Source organism: Periplaneta americana, chromosome 17, assembly GCF_040183065.1.
Source record: "Periplaneta americana isolate PAMFEO1 chromosome 17, P.americana_PAMFEO1_priV1, whole genome shotgun sequence".
Taxonomy (NCBI): Eukaryota; Metazoa; Arthropoda; class Insecta; order Blattodea; family Blattidae; genus Periplaneta; species Periplaneta americana.
This window is the reverse complement of record NC_091133.1, coordinates 63,272,513-63,300,268: the sequence shown is the minus strand read 5'-3', so window position 1 is coordinate 63,300,268 and position 27,756 is coordinate 63,272,513. Positions and strand designations below refer to the sequence as shown.

At 34.2% G+C, this 27,756-nt stretch overlaps 1 protein-coding gene across 2 annotated transcripts in view; it reads left to right on the top strand.

Annotated features, from left to right (window-relative positions):
* The window catches only part of LOC138692796 (probable cytochrome P450 6a14), a 63,508-nt gene extending 36,478 nt beyond the window's left edge, over positions 1-27,030 (top strand). The window contains exons 2-5 of one of the 2 annotated variants that reach the window (XM_069816014.1): positions 13,457-14,542; positions 19,539-19,712; positions 22,824-23,075; positions 26,793-27,030. In XM_069816014.1, the coding sequence (XP_069672115.1) occupies positions 13,630-14,542; positions 19,539-19,712; positions 22,824-23,075; positions 26,793-26,965 (1,512 nt within the window). In that variant the 5' untranslated portion in view covers positions 13,457-13,629 and the 3' untranslated portion in view covers positions 26,966-27,030. Of the gene's footprint in view, positions 1-13,456; positions 14,543-19,478; positions 19,713-22,823; positions 23,076-26,792 lie in introns of both variants that reach the window. The other variant, XM_069816013.1, reaches the window with a different exon arrangement.
* The last annotated feature ends 726 nt before the right edge of the window (positions 27,031-27,756 follow it).

Sequence of the window (27,756 nt, the reverse complement as noted above, 5' to 3'; positions counted from 1 at the left end):
CCTTCCAAACATTTGGCAAAAGGTGAGAAATAAGGGGGGCGACTATATTGAAGGTACGTAAATGTTGTACCCCTGTGAATAAAGCCATGTCAGAAATATCGAACTGTTGCCATTACTTTTTATCCAACCTTAGTATTATTAGAATTTCATACCTTCAACCAGTAAAACAGTGTTGGACAAAAATTACGAAAGTAATACGTGATTTTCGACATACGACATTATTTTACTGGGGGTGAGATATATAGTAGTTTGTTTCCACCAAAAATGTAAAATTCTGTTCGCCACAGGGTTTTTCAGTAACGAGTCATCACTGATATAGGCCTACAAGTGCTTATACATATACATTTTGTATTTTCGGTATTGTGCTACAATACATTATATATGAAATAGTTACGTACTCCCGTTTCAAGTAAAGAAAGGTCTGAAAAGACTGCATCCGCGAATATATTTTCAGTCAAATTAAATACGTATTTTTCAAATCTTATTTGTGTTGCTCTTTCCGGAAGCCTTTTGGTACTCTGCACAGCATGTGTATTGAGTGAAATCGTGTTACCGATCACTTTATATTAGTCAAATGAAGGCAAAAATCTCATTTACATAACTTATTTATAAGTTAATTCTTCTCTCTCTATGAACGCGTTCCGCTGAAAAACAATGACAATTTTCCAGCAACATTAAAACAATATATCAAACTTCATAAAATTTGCTGTTTTAAAGAAAAATAATATGTAGAGTATGTACTCACCTCAGCCACATCATGCGGGTTGTTGTTGCAAATGGGTAAAAATTTCCAACAGCACCGCAGCCTGAAATAGTAAATATCTTATTGTGAACTACTCGTACAAAACAAGTTAAGCATTTATTTATTTACTTATTTATTTATTTAATTTATTTTATTTATTTAATCAATTTTATTTATTTATTTACTTATTTATTTATTTAGTTATTAATTTACCTTATTACTTATTTATTTATTTACTTATTTAATTACATATTTATTTACTTATTTAGTACCTATTTTATAAAAAGTACGTAAAACTGTCGGATATTGATTTTGTACACGGTAGAGACAGACACTATTATAGAAAATTCTAACAGAATTAATAAATGCTAGATACATGGAACAGCATTATTCTTAACCGAGCGAGGTGGGTTAGTGACAAACTCTAGACTCGCATTCGGGAGATTCCGGATTCCAAATAGATTTGATTACATCACAAAGGTTGAATATTTTATGTACTGCTCACACCACACGCAAGACCCACAATAATTTGTAACTCAAAGAATGTGGTTAAATCGCTGCTAATTCAAGTCTAGTTCCCATTTTAGAACTGTTTATCATGATATCGATGATGATGATGATGATGATGATGATAATAATAATAATAATAATAATAATAATAATAATAATAATAATAAAGAAGGGAAAAAAATTAGAAATCAAAGAAGTAGAGAAATTATGGAGGTAGAAAGGAATGCCATTGAAGAAAGAAGACTTAAATGGTTTGGACATGTGAAGAAGATGAAAAATGGAAGAATAAGGAAGATGATGCAATGGACTGCGGAGGGAAGAAGAAAACGAGAAAAATCAAGAGAACAATGGGTGGATGGCATCAGTAGGATTATGACTAGAAGAGATCTTACTGAAGAAGAAGAAGAAGAAGAAGAAGAAGAAGAAGAAGAAGAAGATGAAGATGAAGATGATGACGATGATGATGAGGATAGAGATTTGTGGAGGAGCAAAATTTCTTCTGGTTAAGAATAACTACTGTACTGTAGAATAATAATAATAATAATAATAATAATAATAATAATAATAATAATAATAATAATAATAATAATAATAATAATAAAGAAGGGAAAAAAATAAGGAATCAAAGAAGTAGAGAAATTATGGAGGTAAAAAGGAATGCCAATGAAGTAACTGAAGAAAGAAGACTTAAATGGTTTGGACACGTGAAGAAGATGAAAAATGGAAGAATAACGAAGATGATGCAATGGACTGCGGAGGGAAGAAGAAAACGAGAAAAATCAAGAGAACAATGGGTGGATGGCATCAGTAGGATTATGACTAGAAGAGATCTTAGTGAAGAAGAAGAAGAAGAAGAAGAAGAAGAAGAAGAAGAAGATGATGTTGATGATGATGCTGAGGACAGAGATTTGTGGAGGAGCAAAATTTCTTGTGGTTAAGAATAACTACCGCACTGTAGAATAATAATAATAATAATAATAATAATAATAATAATAATAATAATAATAATAATAATAATAATAATAGCCTAATAATAATAATAATAATAATAATAGCCTAATAATAATAATAATAATAATAATAATAATAATAATAATAATAATAATAATAATAATAATAATAATAATAAAGAAGGGAAAAAAATTAGGAATCAAAGAAGTAGAGAAATTATGGAGGTAAAAAGGAATGCCAATGAAGTAACTGAAGAAAGAAGACTTAAATGGTTTGGACACGTGAAGAAGATGAAAAATGGAAGAATAACGAAGATGATGCAATGGACTGCGGAGGGAAGAAGAAAAAGAGAAAAATCAAGAGAACAATGGGAGGATGGCATCAGTAGGATTATGACTAGAAGAGATCTTAGTGAAGAAGAAGAAGAAGAAGAAGAAGAAGAAGAAGAAGAAGAAGATGAAGATGAAGATGAAGATGAAGATGAAGATGAAGATGATGATGATGATGATGATGATGATGATGATGAGGATAGAGATTTGTGGAGGAGCAAAATTTCTTCTGGTTAAGAATAACTACCGTACTGTAGAATAATAATAATATTAAGAATAATAATAATAATAATATTTAATAATGATATTGTGACTGATAATTCTTACATAATTTATTTACTTCTTTTCGTTAAGCCTGCATATCCTAACTTGTACTTTCCAGTGTTGCTTTGATTTACATCGAAAATATGTTAGCCTTGTTTCAGAATTCTCAAAAGAATGGAAATGAAGAGGACCATAGGATCTGAATCTTAAAGGTTTACAGTTTGCCAGGACCCGGATTTAATGCACTGTAAAGTAGTATTGCTAGTTAGTATATACTTTTAATAACGCCTCCATACAAGTCCAATACCAGATATTTCTTGATATCTAGCTATGATGTGGGAAGCATTGTATGTATATTATCATGTTCAATCAGAGAAGATAAAGAAGATAAAGCAAATTTAAACACAGCGTCTCTTGATAATCGCTGTGATGATGATAACAATGATAATGCTAACATATTTTCGATGTAAATCAAAGCCACACTGGAAAGTACAAGATAAGGTATGCAGGCTTAACAGAAGAGGTAAATAAATTATGTAAGAATTATCAGTCACAATATCATTATTAAATATTATTATTATTATTATTATTATTATTATTATTATTATTATTATTATTATTATTATTATTCAGTACAGTAGTTATTCTTAACCAGAAGAAATTTTGCTCCTCCAAAATCTCTATCCTCAGCATCATCATCATCATCTTCTTCTTCTTCTTCTTCTTCAGTAAGATCTCTTCTAGTCATAATCCTACTGATGCCATCCACCCATTGTTCTTTTGATTTTTCTCTTTTTCTTCTTCCCTCCGCAGTCCATTCCATCATCTTCGTTATTCTTCCATTTTTCATCTCCTTCACGTGTCCAAACCATTTAAGTCTTCTTTCGTCAGTTACTTCAATGGCATTCCTTTCTATCTCCATAATTTCTCTACTTCTTGGATTCCTAATTTTTTCCCTTCTTGATTTTCCTTATTATTATTATTATTATTATTATTATTATTATTATTATTATTATTATTATTATTATTATTATCATCATCATCATTATCATCGATATCATGATAAACAGTTCTAGAATGGGAACTAGGATTGAATTAGCAGAGATTTAACCACATTCTTTGAGTTACAAATTATTGTGGTAGTGGTGGTGGTGATGGCGTTGATGTGATCTAAATACTTCTAATTAAGTTACGCTAGTCCAGCGGTCACAACCCGCGACCCGCCACTGTTTGCTGCGGCCCGATAGTAAATTTCAAACTTAAAATTAAGAAAAAAATATTTTAACAGACTTGTATTATTAATTACTATAAATTACAGTAATCGCTAATTAGTAAGAGATTTATGTAAATTATTTATTGTTGGAGGATGTCTGGGGCCCTCCAGAAGAACATTTTTTTTTAATATTGCCCCGCAGTATGCATAAGGTTGAGCACCCCCGGGCTAGTCCTTTTACGATAGTAATGCATCTCTTGATGTTTATTTTTTTTATTTTATTGGGTTATTTTACGACGCTGTATCAACATCTAGGTTATTTAGCGTCTGAATGACATGAAGGTGATAATGCCGGTGAAATGAGTCCGGGGTCCAGCACCGAAAGTTACCCAGCATTTGCTCGTATTGGGTTGAGGGAAAACCCCGGAAAAAACCTCAACCAGGTAACTTGCCCCGACCGGGATTCGAACCCGGGCCCCCTGGTTTCGCAGCCAGACGCGCTGACCGTTACTCCACAGGTGTGGATCTCTTGATATTAGTGTCGCAATTTTCATTTGAAGTAATGTCTGTGGACGAACACTCGAGCCAAAATATTCGGGTCTCCCTAATGGTGTGGTCAGCACGGCACAGGATTACAGTTAGAAACAACACAGGACAGTACAAGACAAGATCGAAACACTCAGTCCCATGCACTGAAGACACATGTGATTCATTGCTCATGCCGGAAATCGAGACGCGGACAGCTTGAACGAGAAGAGCAAGGCACATAGGCAAGGTGAACTAAACTGAAAAATATATTTACTATTCTGTAATTAAAAGCAGATTCCTGGACGCGGAAGTAAACGAATAACTTCATTACGAATGGCAGGGACAATGTTTGTGCACGTTAAACAGACGCATGGGCGAATACACACACATTGCTACTGCGACAAAACTTGAAGCAAAAGAAAAAGTGCAAAGTAAACAGAGGTCGTTTCTATTTGTTTAAAAAGCACGGTGAAAGTGCGAGAACGAGGTTTTAATTACGTTGCCAGAATGCTGAACCTGATTTTCATTACATGGCGCATTTTTGCAGTAACAGCTAGTAATTTCACTGAGTACACTCCGTTCCAGTAATTATCTCGTTTCCTAAAAGAAAAAAGGTTTCAGAAGAAGTCATGTGTTAAAATATGTGTCTGTTTTCTCTTAAAATTGTACAAAAGTGAACCAATTCTCAACTAATTTGCTATATTTGATATTTATACGGTACCACAGTGTAGCTTCTGCATTCCTCAATAATGTAGGCCTAAATACAAAATATACTTCTTGATTACACAACTTTTAACACTATATCACTTCGGAAAACGCATTATGTGTCTTTCTCGTGTTACATTTACATTACCTCATTAACATGTTTCAGCCTGTTATCGGCCATCTTTAGAACTGGTTGTTGCTGGTCTTGGCGCCTTTTGTTTGTGTTTCCTGTGGGGATGTGTTTGTGTAGTGTAATGTGAAGTCAAAGAATGTATGTGTTCTGAAATTGAGTTGTGTGTTGAGAATTTCATTTGGATGTGTTTTTCTGTGTCTATATATTACGTATTGTTCTAGTGTATTTAATTTCTGGCTTTTTGGTTGAATGTGTAGAATTTCCATGTCTGTGTTAATGTCTCTGTAGGTGTGGTTAGCATTTGTGATGTGTTCGGCATATGTGGAAGTGTTTAGCAGTTTTGTTATGGCTCTGATGTGTTCTTTGTAACGTGTTTGAATTGATCTGCCTGTCTGTCATATGTAGAAGTTGTTGTAGGTGTTGCATTTGAGTTTGTATATGCTTGTGTGGTTGTATTTGTTTGTTTGTGTTGTTTATGTGTTGAGATGCTTTTCAAACACGTTACAAAGAACACATCACAGCCATAACAAAACTACAAAACACTTCCACATATGCAGAACACATCACAAATGCTAACCACACTTACAGAGACATAAACACAGACATAGAAATTCTACACATTCAACCAAAAAGCCAGAAATTAAACACATTAGAACAATACGAAATATATAGACACACAAAAACACATCTAAATGAAATTTTCAACACACAACTCAATTTCAGAACGCACACACTCTTTGACTCCACATTACACTACACAAACACACCCCCACAGGAAACACAAACAAAAGGCGCCAAGACCAGCAACAACCAGTTCTGAAGATGGCCGATAACAGGCTGAAACATGTTAACGAGATAATGTAAATTTAACACGAGAAGGACACATAATACGTTTTCCGAAACTAAATATATCTACAACATTTCGGTAATGTTTAGCGGCTTTAGATTCCGCCACACGTTTACTACTTGCAAGAGAATCTTGATAATAGTCAATTAGGCAGGTCACATTGGCCAGTTAATCTGCTTACGGTTTTTCCGAGGTTACAGAGAAAAGGATAGTATGATTTAATGCACCGTGAAGTAAGTAAAATGTTCAGGCTTCTCAGATAACAACTGGAAATACCATGTGGTTGATAGAAGACGAAATCGGCCATTCAGTTTACAAATAAAACATTGGCAAAAAAAGGACTACAAAATTTGCCTACAGCACTCAAGTTAGGACAGGGTTCGATTATGTGTCGTAAATGTCAACCTCAGGGGTACGCAGGTGCATCGAAACAAAAAGTACGTAGCTCTTTGCAGGTACCATTCATATGATGTTACATTGTGATCCAAAAGTCATTGTGGGCTTTCAAGTGATTTCGTTTTTTGAGTAAATGGACGTAGAAATGTAATATTGGTGCCAGATGAAAATAAATCTCACAAAGGTTTTCGTCTGTAAGTTTGAGGGAATGAAGGAAACAAAAGACGGTAACACTCGAACAACCAGTTTCATTTTGGTACAGAAGTTACCATCCAGCCTCTATGTAATATGTTTACCTTAAGATGCTCTACCAAATTAATTCATTTTCATGTGTAACAGAGTAAAATGAATGTTACTTGCAGTAGTTAGACATAATGAGCACAATAGAGCAGAGCAGAGCAGACGACCCCTTTGGTCATATCTGTCATGATGATGAAATGTTCAATTCCAGAAGGTGGTGGAATACGCATATCAATTATTATTATTATTATTATTATTATTATTATTATTATTATTATTATTATTATTATTATTAAAATGAATCAATCCAAAACTTTTGTCATTTCCTTCTCACGGAAAACTACTTCCCTAAAATTTAATTATTCTCTTAATAATGTCATAATTACTAAGAAAGATTATATTAGAGATCTTGGTGTCTTACTTGATTCTAAACTATATTTCCATGATCATGTGCAATATATTTATTATACTCATTCATTAATAATGCTTGGTCTAATTAGATCTATAACTTATTCTTTTTCTACTCCTATGTGTCTATTAATTTTATACTATACATTGGTTAAATCCAAGCTTGAATATGCATCTGTTGTATGGAATTCCATTACTTTCACTGACTCGGCTAAATTTGAGAATATTCAAAGAAAATTTATTTCTTTGTCTTCTTATAGATTTTTATTTAATTCCGATTACAAATATGAGATTAACTGCAAATATTTTAATTGCTGTAGTTTATTTACCAGACTTCAAGTTCTTGATTATTTACTCTTTTGTAAAGTCATTCAGGGTGATATTGATTGTAAATCATTCATAACCAATATCAGTCTTCGTTTTCCTGTTAAAGGTTTAAGATTTCATAAAAATTTTTTATAATGGAAATTCTAAATCTCTCTCTCCTGTCTGCAGATGTACAAAATATGCTAATTTGCATGGATTGAACTTGGATCCATTTAATGGGTAGTGTATACTTTTTGAGTTTTATGTCAGTTGTTATTAATTTATGGCTTTTGTTTAGATATGTATCATAATATTATTCTCCTCATCTTGTATATATTTGTAATACTATTTATATGATTCCATTCTTCATTTATATGATTTCATTCTTTCATTTGCAATTATCATTTTATTTAATTGCCATTATTTTAATTATTCCATTGTACTTTTATTGTAATTTATATCATTGCTAATGTTTTTTGTTATATTGTCTTTCTGCTGAACTATAATTGGGCACTGACTGTTGTACAGCACTTTAAATATAAGTAAATAATAATAATAATAAGTAATAATAATAATAATAACAGTAATAGTCAGTCAAATTTTACGGAACCACCTATATGAACTCTAATTCAGTGTACTGAAAAAACTGACGCACCATTATCATTTTTCTTTCTCTTATTAGCTTTCATTGCTTCTTTACTTGTAACTTTTTTATTCTGTGTACTGCCATGGTTTGTTTGTTTGTTTGTGTACTTGTTTACTTTTTTCCTTACTCTGTTATCTTTCATCATTTATTTGTTCTTGTTTTGTATGCTTTGTCTAATGGCAGCCTCTAATTTGAGGAAGCTCTAGTAAATAAATAAATAATAATAAATAATTATTATTATTTCCTGTACATATATCATAAGCAGACAGCGGATTTTCGGTCCCTACACAGCGACAAGACGTCACGTCTTTCGGTGTACGGAGGGAGCGTAGCATTGAATTCACTGACCACCCTGCAAATGACGTATATCTAAATTTCAGTATCGGGACCGAAAATCCGCTGTCTGATTTTTACAATATGTTGTTATAATATTTACATGTTACTATTATTCATAAATTTATATCGTAATTATAAATCTATTTATAAACTGAAAACATAGATTACAGGGCATGTTTAAGCATGAGGAAGAAGGTTGTTAATGCTATTCGTATATATGGAAATCTTGTCCGTTGTAGTTAATTAATTTTTTTCACATAAAATAAGAGGATTTGTTTCGTTTGCGTAAAATAATAGTGACTTTGTGCCTTCGTGCTATTTAGCCTACTGTCCAATACAAGCTTGACGAATGGTTTTGTCTTCTCGTTTGCTTTCACAATCACATCATATTAGATAATGACAACTCTTTATTACTACTAATGTTTTAAGTGTGTAGACCTAATCTTATTCAATTTTTCTACAACCGCAATCATCATGCATATGAAATTAATATCCTCTTTCCTGGAAATCAATTCGATAAATTTTATTTTCCAACATGTAATCATTTCAGCAAGGAAAACCTAGAATCTAAATCGAATAGCAAAATTATGGCGCTTTTTTCACAGAATTTTACTTTCAAAATGTTACTTTCAGTAGAAATTATAACGAAGTTGGAGAATGCTTGTGCCATTTACATGACATCGTTTTTTATATAATACTGCCCTTTCAGCTCAGTTTTCTGGTTCATGTACAATTATGGCTGCTACTGTGCAATTTTAAAAACAATTTAATTGGTTTCAAGTATTTTCTTGTTTCTTCTAGCCATAAAATACATATAATTTTCTCCAACACACCATTACATACATAATTACAAACACTCATTAACGCACTGAAGAAAGCGTTCCTTGAGTGACACCTTTCAAATGTTAATTATATGCGACACGTTTTCTAAGTAGTAATCATGGACTCAAAATAGATGTAATTTTTGTTAAAAATAAAGTCGACACGCCAATTCAAAAGGGAAACAACTCAAAATGCAAAGTTTTGAGACAAATGCATTTTAAAGTCTCATGTTGTTGTGAAAAATCCAATAATAATTTAAATTACTCCACATTCTGTTAACGATGTTTCTTAGAAAGAATGTAGAAAGATTAGGATGATGTTAATTGGATTTTTCACTGCAAAATGTAACTTTAAAATGTAATTTCAAAACTTTGAATTTTGCGTTGTTTCCTTTAGAACCGGCTAGTCGAATTGTTGACATTTTCCCTTACTCTTATGGTAATTTTTAATTAAATGGAACGAGCAAATGCTGGGTAACTTTCGGTGCTGGACCCCGGACTCATTTCACCGGCATTATCACCTTCATTTCATTCAGACGCTAAATAACCTAGATGTTGATAAAGCGTCGTAAAATAACCCAATAAAATAAAAAAAATAATTAAATAGATCTTGTTATACGTAATTATTGAAAGTATGCAATATAAAAAATCGGAAATTTATCCTTTGAAAATGTAGAAAAATTGAAATAACTTGAAGCAACAGTTACACTCCATGAAATGAAATACACTCCATAGGAAAGTACGGTGTTTCCGAATTCGCTCCCAATTTCCGAATAGGCTCCCAGAGTTAAATTCCGAATTTCCAAGTTGGTTCCGAAACGTCTATTCTGCATCGACCCCAAATGCATCAAAATTTCCTTCCCAATTTAACAGTTAGGAGTGTCCACATCACATAGGTCTGGTTAAATAGTAATATGCGTTACAAGAGCGGTATGTTGAAGTTTTCATGTTCGAGGAAAAGTTTGAAAAAGCGAAACGAAGTTGAGCTTTTTTAATTTCCGAGAATTGAAAGAAAACATACCGCCCATGTATCGTACATTATTTTGTGCGAAGATCGTTTATTACATACCTGAAAGAGGAATTTCTAATTACTTGCAATGAAATCTCCATCTTGGTTTCTGTTCAGTGACGGCAAATTTGCAAAACAAAAATATCTATCTTCAACATTGTTGCTTTAAAATGTTTTCTGTGTTTACTATACTCCAGCAGGCCGTGATGTACGTCTGTCTTTTTTTTTTTCCCCAGTCTATAAATGCGAACTTAAAACAAACGGTAAGGTTATGTAATGATTTAGAATTTACTTAATTTTTGCAAATATTTAAAAACAATAATTAACAGTGCAGTTTAGGTGAAATTGCAGTGGTAAGTTTCCAATTTATAATTATTACTATATTGAACGTCTCTAAAAATAATATGTTAAAAGCCTAAAGCAGTAAAATCAATATGTCACTTAAGCGGTAAGAAGAGCGAAATTGTTATGTGTGTTAGGTTGGGAATACTGAATGTGGAATTTTAGACTTTCCGCGGATTGGTTTTGTGCGGAAACCAAGCAAATACGTACGATCTCGCACAAAATGTTATTTCAGTTGTGCAGTACTTCAGCCATTAGCTTCATCTTTTTTACATTTTCGGTAAAGACTTAAAACTCACTTTTTTTAAAAACCTGCACAGTGTATTCTTACATAAAACTTTCAATAAATTTTTCTTTTTCAAGTCGTTGTGTGTTTGTGTTCTGCTTATTACTGTTCAGTTTGATGCATGTGATATTCTGGGCATAAATTAAAACATCAGAAAAATATTGGGATGAGCGGAATAAAATTAAGAATTCAACTTCAAATGAAACTTAAGTGGTTGAATTCTTCGCAATGAAACACACAGAGTTTGTGGATATACAGTGTGTGAGAGAACAGCGCCATTTAACTGTAAGTGACTTTGATAGAAACATTTTACACGCCCCGATGTCTCTGTTTAAGGGAGCCTATTCGAACACGAATTGCTTTCCTTGGGAGCCAATGCAAAATAAAAAAAATTGGGAGCCAATTCGGATTTCATATTTTCTTCTCTGAGCCAATTCGGATGTAGTCGGAAATTAAACGCAGAATATATATGGGAAATACCTGTTCTTATTCTGCTAAGAAGCTTTCGTCATCCATTCTGCTTTCAAAAAGGTTGAAAGTTATAATTTATAAAACAGTTATATTACCGATTGCTCTCTATAGTTTTGAAACTTGGACTTTCACTTTGAGAGAGGAACAGAAGTTAAGGCTGTTCGAGAATAAGGTGCTTAGGAAAATATTTAGGGCTAAGAGGGATGAAGTTATAGGAGAATGGAGAAAGTTACACAACACAAAACTGTACATAATTATGAACATTAAATTCAGATGTAACATGGGCAGGGCGTGTAGCATGCATGGGTGAATCCAGAAATTCATGTGGTGTGCTAGTTGGAAGACTTGAGGGAAGAAGAGCTTTGGGGAGGTAGGATATTATAATCATAGTATAATATAATCTTTACTTCTGATTGAGGTTCTGGCTGATAAGTACATCTATTATCAGGCAGTTCATCTTACTTGACGATATGTGTCTGAGGAAGAACTATTATTGTTTGTATATATCTGAAGTCTGATTAGTGTAATATGTAGCTAATTGGCGATGTATGTAATGAAGGAGGACAGAAACTGGCCACTCTAACCCATTAAGCCGGGCCTTGTTGTCTCATAAGTGGTGCCATCTTGGTATTATTTGTGAGGTTCAGATTTGTCTTCGAACAATTGACTAAATAACAAACAATATCATATTTTTATCTTCATTTCCCCCTTTCTTGATACTTCTCCTTCTTTCTTTCTTTTCGTCTTCTTCTTCTTCTTTTTCCTCCGTCATATTCTTCTCCTTCTTCCTCTTCTTCTTTCACTGCCTTTCCGACGCAAAAATATCTTTCCAGTCCAGTGGCGAAGCTCTTACGAGGTTTTTGAAGCTTAGCCTACCCCCGCCCCAAATTGAGTTATTGTATCTAGTGACAGTATAAGTTCATAATAAAGATGTATCATAACACTTGGTTTCACTCCGATCCTTCCATATTATATTAAATTCACTGTTGGCAATCATTCCAGGAGCACAATTCAGTGCGAGAGGCTTGTGGCAGAAGTCACGTAGCGACGTGCGATGGTCTCGCTCACAGGCAGCGTCACTCGAAAGCTTGAGGGAAGAGGGGGTATCGATTCGCTATGACTCAGTAGTTGCTAGCCTCAACCGCGATATAATATTCCACACTATGTTGGTGTTCTATGTATATGCTGCATTGTTGAGTATTAATTTAATCAAAAGTACATGCGTATGTGTTATATACTAATTTTATGTAAAATGGCTCATACTGAGAGAACATTGAGGTCAATATTTGCAAAATTAGAACAGAAATCGTTTTCAAATTGGGCGTATCAAACAAAATTAACTTACAAAGATATGTTACCTTTTCTTCCCTGCTTATACTTATTTCGTCCTCTCCTGCATTTCCTGTCCATTTCCTTGTTTCTATCTCTATTCCATTCCTTCCACATTTAATTAATTAGTTCATATTTCTCGTTTCATTTCTTCCTTTTCTTCTTTCATCCTATCTCATTTCTCTCTTCTTCCGTTTTTCCTTTCATTCCTTTTTTCTGTAATTATTTCTTTTCCATTCCTTTCTTTGTTCATCCTTTCTTTTTTATTCTTTTTCTTGTTAATTTTGTTAAATTCTCCCCTTTCTTTCTTTTTAATTCCCAACTTCTTTTATTTTCAATTCTGCCTTCTTTCTTCAATTATTTTCCTTCTTCCATTTTCATTAGTACTTTCTTTCTTTCTTTCTTCCTTTCTTCTTTTCTAATTACATCTTCCATTCTTTATTTCATTTATTCTTTGGTTCATTTGCTGCACTGCCCCATTCTTTAACTTCTTTGTGACCATCATACAATATCAAATCTGCGTCTTAAATAGCAGAAAATATATAATAAATGTATCACTGGAATACAAGTTTACTATCAATGTTCTGTCGTTTCTTCTAAAAATTTGTATGATACATTTTTTGTTTATTTTCTCTTTGTTTCAGATTGGAGTTTCATACTCACAACCTTTTGACATATCCTACAATCTCAGAAACACAGAAAGTACGAATGAAACAAGATTGTTAAGAAAGATAATAAAATAATATATGGATATTATTAATTTGTCATTATTTGCGGCGTACTTTACTGCATAATTTATCTTAGCAGAGAACTCATTATGGCCTTATTTTTAATATCCTGGATATTAGGTACTTTCATCATAATTATTATATCATCAGTTACTGGTTTGTACTTTTATCTACTACTGAATTATTCATACTGGAAGAAAAGAGGAATATACAGCCTTACGCCAAAATTTCCATTTGGAAATCTTGGAGAGACAATGACACTAAAGAAACCAATGGGTGAAACATACGCTGACATATACAAAAATGCATATGGACAAAGGTTCGTTGGAATATTTCATTTGCATATTCCCACTTTGGTCATACGAGACCCAGAACTGATCAAGATGCTACTGATAAAAGATTTCTCCAGCTTCCATGACCGTGGTATCAACTTTGTTGAAGAAGTAGATCCTCTAACTGCCAATCTTTTTATGTTATCTGGCATAAAATGGGAGAATTTGAGAAGAAAGCTGGTACCAGTGTTTACTTCAGGAAAAATGAAAATGATGTTTCAGTCCATAGTCGACTGCGGTCATCAACTAAGAGAATATCTCGAAGAAACAGCAAGCTGCGGGGACGTATTTGATGTTAAAGATGTGATGGCAAAGTACACCACAGATGTCATAGCATCTTGTGCGTTTGGAATACGATGTAACTGTCTTGAAAATCCTGATGCAGAATTCAGGAAGTGGGGAAAAAAGATTTTTGAACCGACTACGGAATCAAGTATTAGAAACTTTATAATATTCTGTTTACCATCAATCGCAAAATTTTTTAAACTGGCCATGGTTCCACATGACGTCACAAAATTCTTTCAAACGGCCGTGTGGGAGACAGTTAAATATCGCGAGGAGAACAATATACAGTGCAATGACTTTCTGCAATTGATGATCCAGTTAAAAAACTCTGGCATCTGTGAGGCATTTGAAAACGAGAAACCTACAGAAAATACGGAAACGAAAGGTAAGTACGTATTCATAGACTGTGAATTTCTTCGCTGTGAGGAACATTACTGGTATTCTGTAATAACTGCACTTGATAGCATAATACCAACGTGCCAAGTGATAAAACGGGAGGGAGAATTCAACAACTAATGAAAGATTATTCCAGCCTCGTAAAAACAATGTTGCATACAGGTCAAGAAATTCAGCAACATCAAACTACACCCGATTAAATTAAACAGTTCCTTCATTAAAAGGAAGGTCACCATTCATACACTACTCTTCTAGATATTTATTCAAATACTAGCCTTACCTGTGCGCTTCGCTGCACTTGGTATAAATAAATATTACTGACTTAAATCTAAATACAGTTTTGTAATTACTTCGTGAATAATAGCTTTTTATTATGTTGTAAGTCGTTTGCTCCTGAATCATTTTCAAAGATGTATTTAAAACTATGAATGTAACAGTTATTGTCATGCAATACTTTCTGGAGTTTTTCAATCGATTCCATTTTTAAGCTTGATTATACTATATTAGATCTAATAGACAAATGGTCAGCGTCTGAAATAAGATATAGGTAGGCCTACTTGTAAGAACTGAAGATGGAAGAAGACTTCGAATTTAATGATACGTCTATGCTTGAAATTTAAATGACGACATAGAACTGACTTTATTTATTTCTTTTGCATCAAACGATGCCACTTGAAATAAGGTGTTGTACTATTTATATTATTCAAAAAGTGTGTATAACAGAGTCTTTCGTTTTGTCATTTTGCAGTACGAACTATATAAGAATAATAGGCATATCTACCTAACGTTAAAGTATAGAAACTTTTTCAGAGAATACTACCCGAAATTATTAATGTACAAGTTATACCATCACTTCTCTAGGAGGCAGCGGAGCCTGGATGCTGTCTGCCATGATTCTCTGTAAAGTACGCCACAACCGCGCAGTGTCATCTAGTATATAAAAGATTCAAAATAGGACACATAATTTATTAATGTTCAACCTACACTACAGAATAAGATGAACTTCGATAACCTCGCGGGTCACACATTGGAGAAAAGACGTACTTAAATAGTTGAAAATAACCTCAGAATTTTAACACACAAGTCTAGAGACATGTTGTGGACACTGAGAAAGTTATTTAATAATTAATGGGTAACAGTTGTGCATAGTGCACAACGCTACGTACTGCATAATTAAAATAGTAATATATTTAGCATGACCTGTAGCCTGTGGGCCACCCAAGCCCCGACCTCCACCCCACTGTGTGCGAGTCCTTATATGCTCAATCACTTATTATCTCAATCATAATAACCTCATACGACACCAGAAGAAACTATAAAGTAATTACATAATTAAAATATGACATTTGGTCCAGGCAACATTCGTGTTTGGTAGAAGGATAAATCATTTAACATGTCACATAATTGAAATTGTATTTAAATAATTACAATACGATCATTTTGGTCCGGACAGCAAGGATAATTCGGTGGAAGGATAATTTCTTTAACATGTTTCTTAATTGTTATTATATGCAAATAATTAAAATATAATCATTTGGTTCAGGAAACATCCGTTTTTGGTGCAAGGATATATTCGTTTAACATTTCCCTAAATTAATCTTGAATCATCCTTTAATAAATCACTCCAAACTAATTTAATATAGCGTGAATTTTGTAAGAAGATAATTTTCTAGAACAGAACAGTGGGTTATTTTACGAGGCTGTACCAACATTAAGTTATTTAGAGTCTGAATGAGATGAAGGTGATAATGCTAGTGAAATGAGTCCGGGATCCAGCACCGATAGTTACCCAGCATTTGCTCATATTGGGTTGAGGGAAAACTCCAGAAAAAACCTCAAACATGTAACTTTTCCCGACCAGGAATTGAACCCCTGCCACCTGGTTTCGCGGTCAGACGTGCTAACCGTTACCCCACAGGTGCAGACGATAATTTTTATGTTGGACTCACTGTGCATCTTTTTTCTTTGTTAAGTTTATTTATACATGTTTTAACATCTATGATCATGTCGCGTGTTTAGAATGTGAGGATATACTGTACCAATATACCGTTTTCACTCTTGTTGAGTGTCTATTGTGTGTTGTAGATGGCTTGTGTTCATGTATCTGATTGTAGATTTTGATTCATGTTTATCGTATTGGTGATCGAGGCGGTGATGAATCATGGCATTTAAATTTCCAATCCGGCATTTGCCTTTGTGAGACCTCCCGGATGCGAGTCTCAAACGCTACGGTCTGAGCCAACTCGCTCGGTTGTGCATCATTGTTTATGTAAATAAAAAGTTGAAAATGATAATGATACATAAATATTATTTTAAGAAATATAGGAAACGAATATGGGTAAATTATGAGTGCGGGAACGTCATTTCGTAACATTTTGTAAAATGACTCAGCTCCGGTGAGCTCAACGGTAAAATACTAATTTTTACTCTGTATATATGCCCTATTTTTGGTCCAGGGAAAATATTTATCTTTACGACAAACCTCGTAAAAATTCTATTATGTTCTGTAGACAAAATAAATTGAAATGTATAAAATTAGAGTATTTTATGAGGACCAAATAAAATTTAAATAATTTAATAATAAAATATTCCGACAGAATACCAAGTTTTCTGTACGTAAGGACTTATTTTAATCCTACCTCAATCCTCGATTCACTCAGGATTTACCGTAATGGCATATAGCATTATGTCCATCTAGAGAAATTACACTTTCCAATGGTGAAAGAATTATCCAAATCGGTTAAGTAGCTTCTGAGATTACTTCATACAAAAACACAAACATTCTCTATATTATATTAATATTGATGAACATTTATATATTCCTATCACAGAATACCATTTATATATTCCTATCACAGAATACAAGTTTATCCGTAAAAATAGTATTAAACGAATTCTTTCGATTGTTCTGCAAGGCCGCCTTAAATATATCTGTCATTTGTTTTCATTTAATTATGTTATTCTGAGGCGGCACTCATAAAACGCATTGCTATTTTAAAACTCATATATATATATATATATATATATATATATATATATATATATATATATATCTTGTTAAATAAGAGTCCAATCAAAATTTTGCCTGGAATAAAACTTATCGGAAACTGTTTTTAAAGAAACTTTTGTTTTGCAACACTTCTCATGAAACTCAATAATAAGCGTGATATTTAGATTTATTTAATTCTGGCTCCCTTATAACCTCCCTTTTAAATTAAGTATTTTGAATGACGTACAGCCTAAAATCTAAGTGGAAGTAACTTAACTTATATACTAATTTTCATAGAAATCTGCTCAGACATTATTGCGTGAAATGGTAACAAACATCCAGACACAGACAGACATACAAACAAATTTTCAAAAATTCGATTTTTGGTCACAGGATGGTTAATTATACATGTAGCCACCAATTATTTTTGGAAAAACAAAAACTAAAAGAAAAATTTTGGTTACAGATTTATTATTAGTGTAGATAAGTTTATGTCATCCCACAAAATCAACTATTTCAAAAAGATGTTACAATATTTTCAGGACAATTTAATCGCTTATTTTAATAATACTGTATGAATTACGAAGTAATCTAGCATGCTAAGTCTCATAATTTTCCAAGGAATTACCTGATATTCACCATAAAGCTGGAGAAACCTCCGAAGAAAGCCAAGCAATTTTCCCACGTTAAACATCTGTCGAACGCAACATACTCGTAAATTGAGAACCATTCAACAGTTAAATTATCCATACGTTTTCGCTTATTATGCTGTGTTATATATTATGTACTTTGCAATTTATGTCTGTATGTATGTATGTATGTATGTATGTATGTACAGCTTATGCATTTTGTCAAGCAACTCGCGATGCGCAGTAGGGGAATAACGTACTGTGGAAGGGGGTTGGAGTAGAAGGGAAGGTCGAGCGTGTGTCTATCGAGTTCAAGGCAAAGGTTAAGCCATTCCCCTATAATTCGTAAGTAGACTCATCCGATCTCGTGCACAGCTCTGTAGGAAGAGTGGGGGAGTCTCTGGACATAATGCATGAGCTGTATGTATGTGTTAAGTACATGCAGGAATTGGGTACGTAGGGCCTATATCATAGTGTGTAACTATGTTCATTCTTGAGTTATTAAAGTTTATTTTTGAAAGGCGGACTAATTTAAAGGAGCCGCGTTTGTTCGGTAGACCGACGAACTGACAAGGAGCTCGATATTGTGTTGAAATGGAGAGATTTGTTTTGTGCCCATATCTTCCAGAATGGGTTAGTATTTCGCTCAGCCTGCCATAAAATAAAATACAGTACCGAATCTTTCCCGGTAAAAAAAAAATGGCTGAAGAGTACTGCTGATCAAGTCACTCCAAATGTCGAAGTTCAAGATACGTAAGCAATCTCCCTTCTAGTACTACCTCTCCATAAATGTCAACCCTATTTAATCGTTTCTAAAGACGCTACATCAACTGCCAAGTTATCTAACGTCTTTAAAAACGATAGGTGAGTGGATTCATCATAGGTTTATCTGAAATTCGCTTTACAAATTGAGAGCAATCTCTGAAAGAAATAAACCAGATAATTATTGCAAGCAAACTTATCATCACGCCTATGGGCATTCTTGACTCATAAGCCCCGCTTGCTACTCCGCGACTAAGTTACGAGTACAAGCCTTAAGACAATTTTATTATTCTATTTAAAGTGCGTACTTAATCACCAGGTGCCACTTGCTATTTCCATTCATTGTAACAACAAATTTCCCGTCTTTTCGCCGTTGCTAATTTAGAACAAAATAAAACCTCATTATTTTCCCATAATTATTATAACATCATAGGCTATTAACCCTTAAAATCTAAACGTCAGCGAGTGTAAAACCACAATAGAAATTGACGGCAGATTCAATCATCGATTAATTAACGTGTTAATAATTACGTTGTCTTTTGCAGATGTCTGCCAGAATTTGACGCTGCTTGAGATTGCAGCTCAGGCCTTTGTTTTTTATTTAGGAGGATTTGAAACGTCATCCACAACGATGACCTTCTGCTTTTATGAACTGGCATTGAACACAGATATACAAAACCGTCTTCGAGATGAGATAGACAATGCCACAAAGAAACATGACGGCAATATCACCTATGACGACATCCAAGAAATGACCTACTTGGATAAAGTTGTGTCAGGTAAGGCAATGGAAAGTGATCATTGTTTCTCTGTACACAAATCTCAATAGTAGTAGTAGTAGTAGTAGTAGTAATAGTAGTAGTAGTATTAGTAGTAGTAGCAGTAGTATTAGTAGAGTAGCAGTAGCAGCGGTAGTAGTAGTAGTAGAATAGCAGTAGCAGTAGTAGTAATAGTAGACTAGCAGTAGCAGCAGCAGCAGTAGTAGAGTAGCAGTAGCAGCGGTAGTAGTAGCAGTAGGAGTAGTAATAGTAGACTTGCAGTAGCAGCAGTAGTAGAGTAGCAGTAGCAGCGGTAGTGGTAGCAGAAGTAGTAGCAGTAATAGTAGACTAGCAATAGCAGTAGAAGCAGCTGTAGTAGAGTAGCAGTAGCAGTAGTAGTAATAGTAGAGTAGCAATAGGAGCAGGAGCAGTAGTAGTAGCAGTTATAGTAGTAGTAGTAGTAGTAGTAGTAGTAGTAGTACTAGTACAGGAATAGATGTTGATACATCAGCTACTATAATTATTGCAGTACCAACAGGAATTAAAATTTTTAGTTGACTAGCCACCGTATATGGATCCCAACTATCTTATAGAGCACCCAGAATATATTAAAATTTTTCGGATTGAAATTTGATTTAATCCACCAATAGATCCAATAACCTTCAATTATTGATTTTGTAATAATTAGGAATAGCAGAGTTGATGATCCCGGAGCTTGTACAACGAAGTACTTTATTGAGGCTTCCGTTGTGTACACGTTTTTATTAGTTGATATTAGAGGAATAAATGATAATAAATTAGTAGTAGTAGAGTAGCAGTAGCAACGGTAGTAGAGTAGCAGTAGCAACGGTAGTAGAGTAGCAGTAGCAACGGTAGTAGAGTAGCAGTAGTAGTAGTAATATTATTACAGTAGCAGTAGCAGCAGCAGTAGTAGTAATATTACAGCAGTAGTAGTAGTAGCAGGGAAAACAGTAGTAGTAGTAGTAGTAGTAGTAGTAGTAGTAGAGCAGCAGCAGTAGCAGTAATTATAGTAGCAATAGTATCAGTAGCAGGGAAAATACTAGTAGTAACATTAGTAGTAGAGTAGCAGTAGCAGCAGTAGCAGTCAATGTAGTAGCAGTAGTAGTAGCAGGGAAAAATACTAGTAGTAACAGTAGTAATAATGTAGTAGCAATATCAACAGCAGTAGCAGAAGTAGTAGCACGAAAAAATACTAGTAGTAACAGTAGTAGTAGTAGTAGTAACAGAAGCAGCAGTAGTAGTAATGGCATATTGAAATACCAAAATGATACCAAAATATCACTCAATGAAATCGTCCTGGATCGTCTAGTGATTCTTGTACGTTCAAACCCTTTTTAAGGCCAATATTCCTCCCCCTTTTTCCTTCTTTTCCTTCCTCGTTACTCATTTCTTCTTCATTTGCCCCGCTTCTCTCCCATCTTTTCTTCTGCTGCAATCTGTCCCTTTTTTCCCTGCTTTTCTGCATGTGTCCAGACATTATGACAACCTTGTATAGATTTTTTTTTTGAAAGGAAACAAAGATTTAGGGATCCTCTAGCTTTGATAATAAGTAGCTTTAATGAAAAAAGAACAGTTTTGTTTATAAAATAATGGGGTTTACTCAGGTATAAACAAATTTGAAAACATTAAGATACGGTCGTCATTTTTTCTCTGTTACTGGTAACATCTCTTCTAGAAAATGGATGATTTTTAACAGGTTTTCACAAGGACGACAAATTGCAGGGGCCATACTTCAATCCATTTAGAGTTCTGAATCTGGACTTTATTGCTGGACTTAACCTATAGATCAGGGTTCGATCGAAGTTTGATTCCCAGAGTACCTCATTTATAACCTGTGTTGGGCAAGCCCTTGGCCCAGGTAACAAAAGAAGTTTTGTCCGGGAGCTCCAGTTCTCCTGTGGAATTAAACAAAATTTCATCAGCATCTCATCTCAACGCGAATGTAGCGTGCACCAGCCTCCTATGGCGCACCCTGAGTACCGACTGTGTCGGTAAATTGTCTATACAAGTGGCTTCATATGAGTGAATGGCGAACAGTCAAGTACCCGCCATTAAAAAACTTAATTTATCGATCACAGCAACTAATTTTCTGCGAGATCGTGCGTATTTGCTTGGTTTCCGCACAAAACCAATCGCTGAAAGTCTAAAATCCCACATTCAGTATTCCCAACCTAACACACATAACAATTTCCCTCTTCTTACCGCTTAAGTAACATATTGATTTTACTGCTTTAGGCTTTTAACATAATGGATTTGAGGGAGTTGGGATATGATGGTAGAGACCGGATTAATCTTGCTCAGGATAGGGATCAATGGCGGGCTTATGTGAGGGCGGCAATGAACCTCCGGGTTCCTTAAAAGCCAATAAGTAAGTAAGTAGGCTTTTAACATATTATTTTTAGAGACGTTCAATATAGTAATAATTATAAATTGGAAACTTACCACTGCAATTTCACCTAAACTGCACTGTTAATTATTGTTTTTAAATATTTGCAAAAATTAAGTAAACTCTAAATCATTACATAACCTTACCGTTTGTTTTAAGTTCGCATTTATAGACTGGGGGAAAAAAAAGACAGACGTATATCACGGCCTGCTGGAGTATAGTAAACACAGAAAACATTTTAAAGCAACAATGTTGAAGATAGATATTTTTGTTTTGCAAATTTGCCGTCACTGAACAGAAACCAAGATGGAGATTTCATTGCAACTAATTAGAAATTCCTCTTTCAGGTATGTAATAAACGATCTTCGCACAAAATAATGTACGACACACGAGCGGTATGTTTTCTTTCAATTCTCGGAAATTAAAAAAGCTCAACTACGTTTCGCTTTTTCAAACTTTTCCTCGAACATGAAAACTTCAACATACCGCTCTTGTAACTCATATTACTATTTCAACATTAGGCGTTTCTGTACAAATTACCTAAAATAGTTTGAGATGAGGGGAAGCCACATATACAACACCTGATGATATAGTTCATAGCATGCTAAATACTTTTAGTTTTAGACTACATTAATTAAGACTTGTATCGTCATTTTTACTAGGCCTTACAATCCGTAAGTTCATTTCTTAATTTATCTCATGTGGTAAGTTTTCTTCATTTTCAGAAACTCTACGCAAATATCCACCGTTCCCATTACTGAATAGAGAATGCACGAAGAAATTCCACATCCCCGATTCAGACGTTGTTATCGAGAAAGGAACTAAGATCGTGATTCCAATTCTTGGGATACACCGTGACCCAGAGCACTACGCAGCTCCAGACAAGTTCGATCCCGAAAGGTTTAGTACGGAAGAGAAAATGAAAAGGCACCACTACGCATACCTACCTTTCGGAGAAGGACCAAGAGTTTGTATAGGTTAGTTAATACAGTATTATTTTAACGAACATTTTTTATATTCTGTCTTTCCTAGAGGTGTGACTTTTTGTTGTGTACTACTTTGGAAAAGTTTGTTTTTTTTTATATATTTTAGGTGTTGTTTTTAAAGGTTTCTTGTGTTTTTTAAGTTTCTCGGTGTAATATTTCCAAAGTTTTTATGTTAATTTTCAACTTCTGAGTTGTTAGTTTCTATTTTAGATTTTCGATAAAATTTTAAAATATACAGGATGATTCGTTTGGGTATGGATAAAATAAAAACACCATAAAACATTTATTACTGAACTTTATTTGTTGAAACTTTGTGCATGCAACACTGAAAGTTGAGAGATTCCTCAGAGCTCAACATGACCCCCATTGCGCACCCTGCACAACTCATAACGGTGATAAAATTCAGCCCATGTCCGTTGTAACATAAGAGAGGTGATTTGTTGAAAAGCTTGAATAATTTTTGTTCTCAGATCATCGATGTTCCTGGGCTTCTGTGAATAGACAATGTCTTTAACAAAACCCCACAAGAAGAAGTCAGGAAGGGTTAGATTTGGGGAGTTTGGAGGCCAAGCCAAGAGATAGCTGCTTCTCGTATTGAGTTTCGCCTGCGACCTCTTGCATGTTTTTTTTTTTAACACAGAACCTGTTTCTACAAATGTTCGATACCACAACATTATGAAATCGTATTTAGGTACATTACGTACACCATACTCACGTCGAAATTCCCTTTGAATTCTTTTAAAACTATCAAATGTAGCATATCATCGTGCCCGCTGATTTGTAGTAGTCATTTCAATCATCTATGATTTTCATTTGTCCTTTCAGATTATGCATCGTTGATTGTAGTAGTATTAGTATTTATTTAGCCTGGTAGAGATAAGGCCGTCAGGCCTTCTCTCCCTCTCTACCAGGGGATTAGAACTATAATATGAACAATAAAATTGCATTTAACATTAAATTTACAATTACAATTACAATAAAAATTAAAGTACGACAAGATTACCTGATTGTCATACATGGAAACTCTCATCGTTTAGTCATAATGTAATCAGCAAGAAATTTTTCCCACTATCATAATAGCTTTATAACAATAAATTAATATTATCCATAACCAAACGGATCAGACAGTATTTCAATGCTGCCATGATAAGATTTTCAACCATTTGTTCACATTCTGTATTGTTAAGGAACTCCAAACAGGTTTTTATATTTCATCCAAATTAAAAGGTAAAGGGAAGTTTTTTCTGCAGTTAGCGTTCTTCTCAAACGGCATTTACGAGAAATTTAAACAGTACAATATTACGTTTATTTTTCAAAATATGAAATGTACAGTGCAGTCCTTGTAAAAGAAGAAGGCAGCCTGGTTATGACATCTCAATCACAGAGTTAAATCCAATATTTCTGACAGTCAACATTTATACGAGTAGTTCTCAGAAACTACTTCTAAAATACTTCCAATGACTATATACAAAAATCTGTTTTATTGTATACGAAAAACTCAGATTCCCTAGATTCTAAAGCTTTACTGATGAGTTGCAGTGGAAAATTTTCATTGTTCTGTCTTGTATGATATAGCAAAAAACACCTTAGGCCTATAAAGTGGCTGATAAATTTTTTAGTCTTAGGCTTTTGATGATAACTCTCAACCATCATAAGTTGTTTCTGTTTTGTTTGGAATCTTTATGGCATCATTTTTGACCTTCATCTCAACATAACTGTTACTTGATAATAGACTTCAGATTAATGTTATATTTTCAAGTATTCTTTTCTACCAATTTTACAGTCCGACTCGCTCTATGGACGCCATGACAGAAATTAATTCTCTGACATCGGATCGCTTCCACTTTCACCATATTATTATCCCTTTACACATCTGCTTTCTGAGGTTAAAAGTCACCTGGCCAGAGAAAAATTTCAAATGCACAAAAATGCAATGGAGGACTATTCAACTATGCAATGTCAAAATGATAGTTTAAAATTGGAACAGCAACTCTGCGTAATAGTTGGACTAGTGTGTCTTAACTCTTCAAGACGACTTTCTGGACAATATCTATTATGAATACGGAGAAGTATAGTATAATCGTAATCGTTTTCAAGAATCTTTTAAAGGAACTGGCCTCTAGTGGATATGCATGACTTTTAAATTATTTATGGCGAGAAAGAAATAAAAGGTTTGGAAACCATGCTTTATATCAGCTCATCGACGTAAGTTTATTTGTAAACATTACTTTTTCTTTCCCCGCAACGACTTGCACTACTTACAATAATTGTCGATCAGTAATAAATATTGTACTCATTGAATTCCAGATTCATAATGAGCCCTTCTTTATAATTACAATATTATAACAAGTACCTACATTAATTCAAGTCACTCTAAAATCCCGAAAGATGACTCTGAATTATTTAATAATTGGTAGTATGGTAAATAGCAAATCATTATTTGGTCACTTCTCCAAGATAACCAAATGACCCCACGGGCATTATTGATGGGATCAAATGTCCTGGACATTTTGCAAACGACCAACGGAACTAACCATCATTACCGGGACCAAATGTTCTGGGGATTTTGAAAAGGACCAATTTATCAATCATTATTGACGGGACCAAATGTCCTGGACATTTTGCAAAGGACCAATGGAACTAACCATTATTGACGGGACCAAATATCCTGGACATTTTCAAAGGAACAATGAGACCAGACATCATTGTTGGGACTAAATATCCTAGACATTTTGAAAAGGACGAATGAGACCAGAAATTATTGACGGGACCAAATGTTCTGAACATTTTGCAAATAACTAATGGGACTAGACATTCCATGACATTTTGCAAAGAACCAATGAGACCAGACGTTACTGACGGGACCAAATGTCCTGAATATTTTGCAAAGAACTAATGAGACCAGACATTATTGACTGGACCAAATATTCTGGAAGAGCTGTAGGTATGTGGCCTGCCAGCGTGGTGTAAGCTTGGCTATCCTAACGGCACTTCAAAAAGTGCACTATGGAAAGATTTTCAACTGGAAGTAAGCGTAAACGCACTGTAACTGATATGATTGCTATTACAAGGGACTGACGTCATGAGTAACAGTATTGTTGTATATCATGGAAAACTTTCGTATTTGGACATAGAGCATGTAAACATGACTTTTTTTTGTCCCTTGTCCTATCAGAAATCACTTCCTGAAGTTTGTTCACACATATGCAGTTTACAATAATTGAAGGGTTCAGAACCATAGTGGGCCAAGCGCCATTTACTAAAACAGTAGAAAACAAGGGTTAAAATGAAGTTATTACCATAATTCAATGGAAACATACAGCAAGTAATATCAAGTATACACATTCAAACTAAATGATATGTCAATCTTCATTAAACTATGGTATTCACTTACCTTTAACCCTTGCTTTCTCCGTTTTTAATAAATGGCGCTTGGCCCACTATGGCTCTGAACCCTTCAATTCCATATTTCTCAAGAGTCTCCTGCTGTCACATGTAACTTATGATCGGCTAGTCATCTAGACCAAACAACTGGAGGCCATCTATCTTAATATAAACCGACCTGTCCAAGTCTGAACGAATGAATATGAGGGTGCAAACTAAAAGATCTAAAATCTCGAAAAATTATTGATAATAGCTATACATTTTTCTCCAAGAACAAATCGTCATGATGAAAATAAATTTCTCAAATGTATTTTCTCTTTACAGGTCAGCGCTTCGGATTAATGCAGGCAAAAGTTGGGATCGCCTTGATACTGGCAAATTACGAACTAGAGATCTGCGAGAAAACTCCTAACCCGCTTGTATTTGATCCCAAATTATTCTTTCCAACAGCACTAAATGGGATGTGGCTCAAAATCAAGAAGAGAAACATAACTTAAAGTAACCATGGGTGTATATAGATTTCTTATTCAATCATTATTTCAATATATAAATTAATAATGTATCCTCGTGAACTCAATTTCTTTGCTGCTCTCTAACATGTGTCATACGAGTAGCCGGTCTCATGGTTTAATCGGCGCAACGAGACATTCGAGATCTCCCCGAGATACACCATCATTCAAATGATAACAGCATATTCGAAACAAAGATAACTGTTTGAGGGTAATCAGTTTGGCGCCTTTACTAACTCAAAATGTATATACAATAATTTATGCATCTTTAATATTACGCACAACCAGTCAAAATACAATAAAGGTGGTACAGACCGATTATTTAGTCCTGACAGCTCGGCGACGCGAAAGAGGGGAAGTAGTGAGGACAGCTACGGAGTAGAGATAAGAGCAAGCGGTCAGTAAAGAAATGCAGTGCAGCTTAACTGTACTGGAAACACACTGCTTTACCGCACGTATGACATCCGATCGCTCTGAATGCAAGTAACTGACTAACCCGAACACCCCACCTGCAGTTCGACTTTTTCACTAGGAACAGTGCTCGCAATGGCTCTTTTCTTAAACGTATCGTGATCTCCCAAAATGACCCTACAAGGTTTAATTATTTATTTGAATGCATTTTATTACTCCATTCAATTTACACAGTTGCTATATATAGCTTCTCTTCTGTGTATTGGAAACTTTATAAAATGTTATTCTTCTACATTAAAATGCAAACAAATGCGACAAAATATCAATGTTATTATAACATTACTCGAAAACGTCGTTTTTCTGGTGTT